Genomic DNA, 8,852 nt, shown 5'->3' with positions numbered 1-8,852 from the left:
CACCAATTTCATGGCAAGATTTGTACTGGGAAGAAAGAAATCACAGCTTTATACCATTTGCACTCAAAACAAACCTCTTCAGGTGTAACATCAAGCTCTGAATATTGTAGCTGGTTGTTTGGAGGAAGTTTTTCAAGGGACAGAGATTTTTTGAGTTGGCATTATACATACGTACATATATTCCTTTTGCCTAAACCCAATTTAAGTGTAGGCATTTGCAATATTTAACATCAGCACAAGCCAAGATATGTTCTCTTAATTAGGAAAAACTATTAATAAAATCTTTAATTAAAAAAGTAAATCTAAAATAATATGTATAGATTATTTAGAATGTGATTTATTGCACATAACTGAGTTGACTCATTACTAAGCTTATACGTAGCTAAGACTTGGTTGGAAGTAAGTACATATCTGCAACAATCATATAAATTAATATCTGCTTGTACCCTGTGCAAGCCTCATCAGCAGAGGTCCCTTTGTCAATTATGACACTTACGGTAAAAGTGTGTGTTCCACATTTTAACCAATAGAAATCAGCATGCACGTGATGGGCGAGGGTACCTACTGTTTGTCTCAGTGCAGAGGCTGTGTGGCTGCTGTGGGTCTCAATACTTTTGATACTGCTGTTTAATTGAGAGGATCAATTTTCACATGAAATGTTCATCCTACCTAGGATTTTTTTTTAAGCTGGCTGTTGTCTTGGGTTTTTTTTTTGTACAGCTTTCACACCTTTTCTGTCATCAACTGCTAGCCAAATTGTTGCTTGTCTTCATTGTTAGTACAGCTCTGGTTTCTGTCTTATTTAGCACATTCTAAATGGTTTCATTGCATTGGCTATGTAGTTTTTCAGGCAAAACCTAGGCTCAAATCAAGAGCTGAAATTCTCAGCTATTCATTGTTAAAACTGTCAATGTAAAAACCATCAATGTTTCTGACTGAGCAGCCAGAAACATTGCCTAATAATATTGTCAGACATTTCGGAAAATCAGGTGTGTGTCACTTTAAAGATTTTAGTTTTGAGTTGTTTAACACATCTGGATGTAAAATTCAGGAGACGAAAGCTAAAATTCTGGTCTATCATTTCATGTTTATCTTTAGATGGCAATTCAACATATTTCATTTTATGTTATAGTGACATCTAGTGTTTAAAAAAGAAAAGTAAATATAGCACATAATCACGTGTCACATTTCACACAAATCTCAAAAGTAGACAAAAACAAACATAAATTAAACAACTGAGACAAATGTATATATATATATATATATATATATATATATATATATATATATATATATATATATATATATATATATAAATAAATACACACACACACATCGACCAGGAGAAATTCAGGAGGAATTTGGCTCTTACAATTGTTACCCAAAATTCTACATTCATATACAGTATAGTATATGAGAGACAGACATGGAGAGAGAGAGAGAGAGAGAGAGAGAGAGAGAGAGAGAGAGAGAGAGAGAGAGAGATATTATATGTTTAATCAATTTGTATTATGTTCATTATTCTAATATTTTTTTCTACTGTGACTTGTTTATTGTTTGAGCAGTCAGCATTCTGTAATAAATATATCCTGGGATTACTGCATCATCCGGCTCTGCCCTCCAAAACACTAGATGGCGGAAGAGCGCCATGGTGACAGTCAGGCGGTTGTCATTTTACGCACAGACGCACAGAGTTTTAGTGATTTATTGCGGATATTTGAAGCTGTCTGGAAATTTTTGCTGAACATTTATGCAGGTGAGATCAATGTAAAAGACGTTAAGTTGCTGTACATCACGGCAGAATAGTCTGGAGACATATCCAATGGTTTGGTTTATGCATCTCTTGTGTTTTTGATTTCTTCTATTTTCTGTAGTCTTTCATCATGAAAACCTCAAAGGAAGCTGTTCAAACCGCTGCCAAAGAGTTTCTAAATTTTGTTAATCGTGGAGTTTCACCGTATCATGGTAAGATTTCTGGCACACAGCTCCATGTCTGATCTGTCATTAAACTAGTTTATGTGCATGCATAATTGCAGAGGATACATTGGACATTTTTATTATTATACTTTAAAGCATAGACATCAATGCCAGGGGTAAAAAGAAACTAGAATTACATATAAAACTGTAAAAAGAAATATCAAACAGATGATACAGAGACATGGAAGGCTTAAAAGAGTGTCCATGTAGGATGTACAGTAAGTTCCAAACAAAATAGGGCTCAGCATACTGCCATTTACATTCGTGTAACAAACATTTAGCCTGCAAGATAGGTAGGTTGATAAAAAAAAAAATACACAAACAAAGATGTGCAAACCTTTCCTAAACAAAGCCGTATATGCACATTTCCCAGAAGAAGAGATAAAGAACAGATTCATCCTCAGCTCCACAGAAGGAAACATAAAGGATCAACGTCCGGAAAGATCTTTTTTTTTTTAAATACAGCTTGGTAGGATAGAAAAGATGAAGTGTCTGATAAAATACAGAGTCCACACAATTTTTTATTAAATGTTATCAAAGCAGCCATTCCAAAAAAACACAACATATATAGGGATGAAATTTTTGCTCTAAAATAGATTCCTAATTTATCTGTTATGGCCAGTAGGAGTAGATAAAAAAATTACAAAAAAACAAAAACGGTCCCAATACTAGTTTCAAAAGAATGAACTATAGACAGCGACCTAATTGAATCAATAAAAAGCAACATAACCCCATAAGGATCTATTACAATAGCAAATACTATGGACTTTATGGTTATGAATGTTACTTAAGTTGGAAAAGATTGAACAGTCTCAACTCTGTTTGTCAGGAATTATCTCATGAGTCATTAATACTTGCACTGTGCCCTTTTTTTGAACCTTTGTTCTTGATCAAAGCTTTGATGAATCCAGGTAAGGGTTTAAGTACAAAGTACATGTACCTCTAATCTCAACAATAATGTGCCTCCAAGGCAGCAATTTGTATTAGATTAGAGCCAGGATTTTAATTCTTATTCCTATTGCTCTTTTCACTTTTTATCCCTTTTTCTTACAGTGGTCGAGGAGTGCAAGACTCTGCTTTTAAAAGCTGGTTTTACCGAGCTGAAGGAATCCGAACACTGGGATATCAAACCAGCAAAACTAGTATGTGTGTGTGTATCTGTGTTTACATGTTTCCGTGCAGAAACAATCCCTGACAAAATATGCAACAGTTAAGAAACTAAATATACCTAAAGAAATTTAAATTTTGATGCCTGAAAGCTATTCTCTCTAAATATGCAAAGCATCCTTGTTAAATCCCTGGTAAGCAATCCGAATTAGATATAGTGATATGGGAAAGATGTCTGAAATAACCTGAGGAGAGAAAATGTTTCAGAAATAAAAAATACATGGATATCTTAAGTGAGTGTACAGTGAATTAAAATCCTTGGATGATGAGCACAGGAAAGTCTATCCGATTGCAGCAGCAGATCATTAGTACAAATCTTTAGTATCCAGGTGAGATTATCCATTAAAGCAAGGGCGAGGCTTTGGATTTATTTACAAGAGCAGAAAGTGAGTGTAAGACCTCCAAACTGATGATGATTTAGACAAGTTTTGAAGGTTAGTAGCTTGTCAGGATCAGGCACCAGCATCAGATGATGCTGTATGTTGGACTCATCTAGTAATTCACTTTTTCTTCTAGTAGAATGTGCCAGAATTGAGCATAAATCTAATAAATGATTTGTCCTGTCTGGATTTATAGCGTTGTCTATTTTTTTTCCTCTCTTTCTCTACAGTACTTTGTGACCCGGAACTACTCTACCATCATTGCCTTTGCTGTGGGTGAACTGTACAAACCAGGCAACGGGTTCTCCATCATCGGAGCCCACACGGACAGCCCTTGTCTAAGAGTAAGGGCTTACAAACTGTTTTTTTTTTTTTTTTTTTTGAGAATTTCCTAAACTGTATAGAAATCTAGACCATTATTATACATGATTGTTTTATGTATAGGCACAAAAACTTGCAGGTGATTCTGATCTTATTATACGAACCATCGGTGGACAGATGTCTCACTCTGGCATATAGGAGAAGCAGATTTCATGCCCAGGACTTTTATACATAGATGCTTTTGGATAAATAGATTAAGCATCCAGAAAAATGGAAATATGTGTATTGTAATATACCGTATTTTCCAGACTATAAGCCACTACTTTTTTCCCACTCTTTGAACCCTGCGGCTTAAACAATGAAGCGGCTAATTTATGGATTTTTCCTGGGTTTTTCCCGGTTTCACAAGCTTCATGCTAAAAAAAACTGAGCCCCATAACATTAGACCAATGAAATTGCGAACAGGTTCAGGTGAACCAATGAAACTCTTTATATTAAATCAGATGCGCTCCAACTGAATCAGGCCGCACCACATCATAAATATGGATGAGGTTCCTCTGATGTTTTACCTGCCGCTCACTCGGACTGACAACAGAAAAGGAGAATCATTCGTCACGTTAAAAAACAACTGAGCATGAAAAAACGCACTTCACCTGTGTTCTGAGCTGCACGGCATCGGGAGAAAAGCTTCACCGATGGTGATTTTTAAACGCACAACGATGCCAAAAGATAAACTCTCGAGAGAAATTGTTGTGAAAGGAAGGAGGAAGACGGTAAACAATGACTTTCTTGGTAGGCTACTGTTTAGATACAAGCCGTGTAACAGACACTGTCTTTCATTCAAGCCTGTGTAAAGTTCATTAGTTTCAATGTAGACACCTGCGGCTTATAGACAGGTGCGGCGTATTTATGTTCAAAATAAAAATCTTTGTAAAATTCAGTGGGTGCGGCTTATTTTTGAGTGCGCTTAATAGTACGGAAATTACGGTATGTAATGTGTGTTCACACCTGTGACCAGGTAAAGCCATGCTCCAAGAAGACAAAGTCAGGCTGCCTGCAGGTAGGCGTAGAATGCTACGGAGGAGGAATCTGGAACACGTGGTTCGATCGGGATCTGACGGTTGCCGGCCGTGTCATGGTCAAGGTATGTCATCTAAGTGTAGATATACAGATTACACATGGATATCTAACCCCGGCTGTGTTAGAAGTACAAACATCTGATTTCTGTGTTTGTGAGTGTAGGATGGAGACAAGCTGGTGCATCGTCTCGTGCATGTCCAACGGCCCATTTTGAGGATCCCCCATCTGGCCATTCACCTGCAGAGGGATGTCAATGACTCGTTTGGCCCCAATAAGGAAAACCACCTGTGAGTGTACAGGATGAGGAGCAGGCTACAGGGAGGAGGAAGAGACTAGAAGCAGTACAATACAATATAATGCAATATTGTGTAGTAATTTTTTTGGTGTGTTTGTTTTATTCAGTGTGCCTTTACTGGCCACCGCCATTAAGGAAGAGCTAGAGACAGGTGCTTCTGTCACTTCTTCTAGTGACACCTGCACTGCAGGATCTACAGTAAGTCTACAATCTTCCAATAATTTTTTTTTCTCTCTGTATGTTTTTTGGGTGCATATTACAATTCTAACTCACAGAATGTCAGCCTAAAGTTTGTGAAGACACTGTCTAATATAAACGTGTATAATTAATGAGTGAAATAAATGTCAAAAGTATGGTTAAGTCAATTCAAATCTCTAAATACATTTTGGTCAAAAAGCTGTTTGGTTTAAAAAAAAAAAAAGAATTGGGTACATTTTAGTAAATAGACCCAGTCCAAATTTACTTTTTTTTTTTACTATTTTTTACCATAATAGTTCTAGGGTAGTTGCTTAATATTTTATTGGTTATGGAATAATACTAACAGATAAATCACTGAATAATAATATGACGGTAATGTTGTAAGACCGTCCCTGTCAAGCCCAAGACTAGTCGTAATCCTTTTTTTTGAGGCTAAACCTTTACTTCAGCCTCAAGGCTTCATCTGAGCCAGAGATTGAACTGTTCCCTAAATACTAAAAAATCTGAGACAATCCGAGTCATTACAGAAAAGACTCACTACATAGTCCTATGGGGTTCTTCTTAGAATGCATTTGAATATTAATTAACCTATAATGTTCTTCTGGTAGAGGCTAAACAGACATTATCACTACACTAGGTGTTTATTATCTTATACACCTCTAAATATGAATTCTGCATTGCCATATTAAGAAAACCGTGTATAATTATATATATATATATATATATATATATATATACAATATTGTATGTGTATTGTATCTTTACATACATATAATATATATTTTATAATATATAATCATATAAACACAATGTTTATGTCTGTTGATCAAAGTCAGACTAGTGTCCTATTTACTGACTATACTTCAGAAACATGGTGGGAGAAACACAGAGAATAGATTCAAAGATATTTCAATAGGAATGGGAATATGGGCTTTTACAATGTGATAGGCAGTGAGTTTGTAAATATAATAAAATTTTTACAAAAAACAGAATCTGGCCTTCTGTGTGTTCCTCAGGCAGAGAAACACCACTCGGCTTTGCTCCAGCTGCTCTGTGATGAGCTGAAGGTCAAGTCTGATGTACTGCTGGATTTTGAGCTGTGTCTGGCAGACACCCAGCCAGCGGTGAGTCCTCTAAGGAGCATCTGACAGGATGTTTTGCTTATCAAAGCAAATTAGAAGCTGCCGGTGCCACGTCTGAACACACGGCAGCTCAACGCCTGTCAGGACCGTCCAGGGAGAATAAACTTGTCTATGGATAGGGGGTTCGTTTGTACAACTCTATTTGATGCTGTCTCTCTGCATTTATCAGTGTAATGGATTCACGCCTGGCTTGACTCACATTTCACATCTAAGTAAAGTGGGATATTACCAAACTCATAAAGAGAGATTTAAAATAAGACTAATACAGTATGTATTGCATTTTATAGGCACTAGGTGGTGTGTACGAAGAGTTTATTTTCTCTCCTCGTCTGGACAACCTTCACAGTTGCTTCTGTGCTCTGACGGTAAGGTGTTTTTTTTTGTTTTATTTTTTTATTTTTTTCAAATATGACCCCAGTCACGTAACATTGCACACACAACCCAACAAATGCTGCTTTTACAACATTCTATGTCTTAATCTGTTTTAGGCTCTGATAGAGTCTAGTACTACTGCCTCTCTCTCAGGAGAGACAAATATTCGCATGGTCACTCTGTATGACAACGAAGAGGTGAGTAAATCATTTTGTTTATTCATTGATGTGCTAGAAAAAAGAAAAGGTAGCTTTGCCTCTCCATTTCTTTCCATTCCTCTTCCATTATAGACAAAATAATGCACATTTTTGTTTGTTTGATGTTTATCATAATGAACATCCAAATCATTGTCTTTTGTCCTGCAGGTAGGGTCAGAGAGTGCTCAGGGCGCCATGTCCAACCTGACTGAGCTTATTCTGTGTCGCCTGGCAACCAGCCAGGAAAATCTGACTGCATTTCAGGAAGCCATGCCTATCTCTTTCATGATCAGTGCTGACATGGCTCATGCTCTGCACCCAAACTACCAGTCAGTTACTTTGCCAAGCACTGCATTTCTTTCCAGATTCGTTACCTTACAACCGTATATCTTTTTAAAGCAAGAACATTACAAACATACAGGTGTCGGACCATAAACATCCGTAAAAACCGGGGATTCCTTTTTTTCATTTTCAGTGCCTGTGGTTCTTGTAAAAGCTTTTATAGTTTCATGTGGTTGAAGGTATTAATTTTTTTGTTTTTCATTCTTACAGGGAAAAACATGAAGAGAACCACAGACCAGTTTTCCATAAGGTATTGTAACCATTACACCCTGTTACACACACACACACTTCTTATCCTCTACTCTGTGTGCTGAAAATCTTGGTGTTCTGGTTTTAGGGTCCGGTCCTAAAATTTAACAGCAACCAGCGATATGCCACAACCGCTGTAACTGCCTCCATTATACGAGAAATCGCAGGAAGGATAAATGTGCCTCTTCAGGTAGATCTAATATTTAATACTGATCTCCTGTTCAGGTGACCCTTATTCAGTTGATGTCAGATAAAACCAGCCCACCACAGGCATTGATTTGTGTGTCTTCCAGGATGTGATGGTACGGAACGACAGTCCCTGTGGAACTACCATTGGGCCCATCTTGGCTGCTCGGCTCGGAATTCCAGTTTTGGACATTGGTGCTCCTCAGCTGGCCATGCACTCCATTAGAGAGATGTGCTGCACCTCTGGAGTCCTCCAAAGCACAACTCTATTTAAGGTCTTTCCATTTCTATGATCTTTATATTAAATCATTTTGTAATTAATTTCTATCCTCTCAATCTTCAGGGACTGTGTCTTCTTTAGAATACTACCTCAATCCAATTTGGTTCTTGTCAAGTCACACTCAGCCTTATTGATGTTTTTGGTGGCACAGAAAAAATAATGAAGCTTTGGTTAATTTCAACCTTAACAGTGTAGCTGCTCCAAATTAAGGAGCCATTCAAGAATTCGGCAGCATCTGTTCTGCAGTTTCTGGAGTCTGCACAAGAATTTACTACACACATACTCAGATTTGTTTCCCTCTTTGTCTGCAGGGCTTCTTCGAGCACTTCTCCTCCGTGAGAAAGATGGTTGTGGTGGACTAGCGTGCTGCTCTGACACCCTCCCACAACCAGACAGGTGGACAGATGCACATCCAAATAAACATCTCTCCATCTCATCTTAATAAAGTGATCATTTAGTTCATTGTTTTTGATTCATATATGATCAAGGGTTTTACTCTAAATCAAGTTCAAATCAAGTACATCTATTGAAATAACACGGTCCTACATTTACTCTGAGCACAAGTTAATCTGGATTAGAAGAATGAGACTGTTTTACTCACTATATTTCTATCTGTTTGATTGTAAATTTTTTGACTGTTTCTCATTCAAGCAGATTGTATTTGAT

General features: G+C 37.2%; 1 protein-coding gene across 1 annotated transcript; it reads left to right on the top strand.

Moving 5' to 3' along the window:
* The first annotated feature begins 1,617 nt into the window (after positions 1–1,617).
* dnpep (aspartyl aminopeptidase) lies at positions 1,618–8,648 on the top strand. The gene is made up of 15 exons (XM_083533620.1): positions 1,618–1,756; positions 1,875–1,965; positions 3,031–3,119; positions 3,755–3,868; positions 4,864–4,989; positions 5,088–5,212; positions 5,328–5,418; positions 6,435–6,542; positions 6,848–6,925; positions 7,049–7,129; positions 7,298–7,458; positions 7,682–7,721; positions 7,809–7,910; positions 8,014–8,181; positions 8,498–8,648. The coding sequence occupies exons 1-15, from the start codon at positions 1,751–1,753 to the stop codon at positions 8,546–8,548; spliced, it is 1,431 nt and encodes a 476-aa protein (XP_083389746.1). The 5' UTR covers positions 1,618–1,750; the 3' UTR covers positions 8,549–8,648.
* The last annotated feature ends 204 nt before the right edge of the window (positions 8,649–8,852 follow it).

Source organism: Silurus aristotelis, assembly GCF_946808225.1.
Source record: "Silurus aristotelis genome assembly, chromosome: 2".
In the NCBI taxonomy this organism is placed as follows: Eukaryota; Metazoa; Chordata; class Actinopteri; order Siluriformes; family Siluridae; genus Silurus; species Silurus aristotelis.
This window is presented reverse-complemented; position numbering and strand designations above follow the sequence as displayed.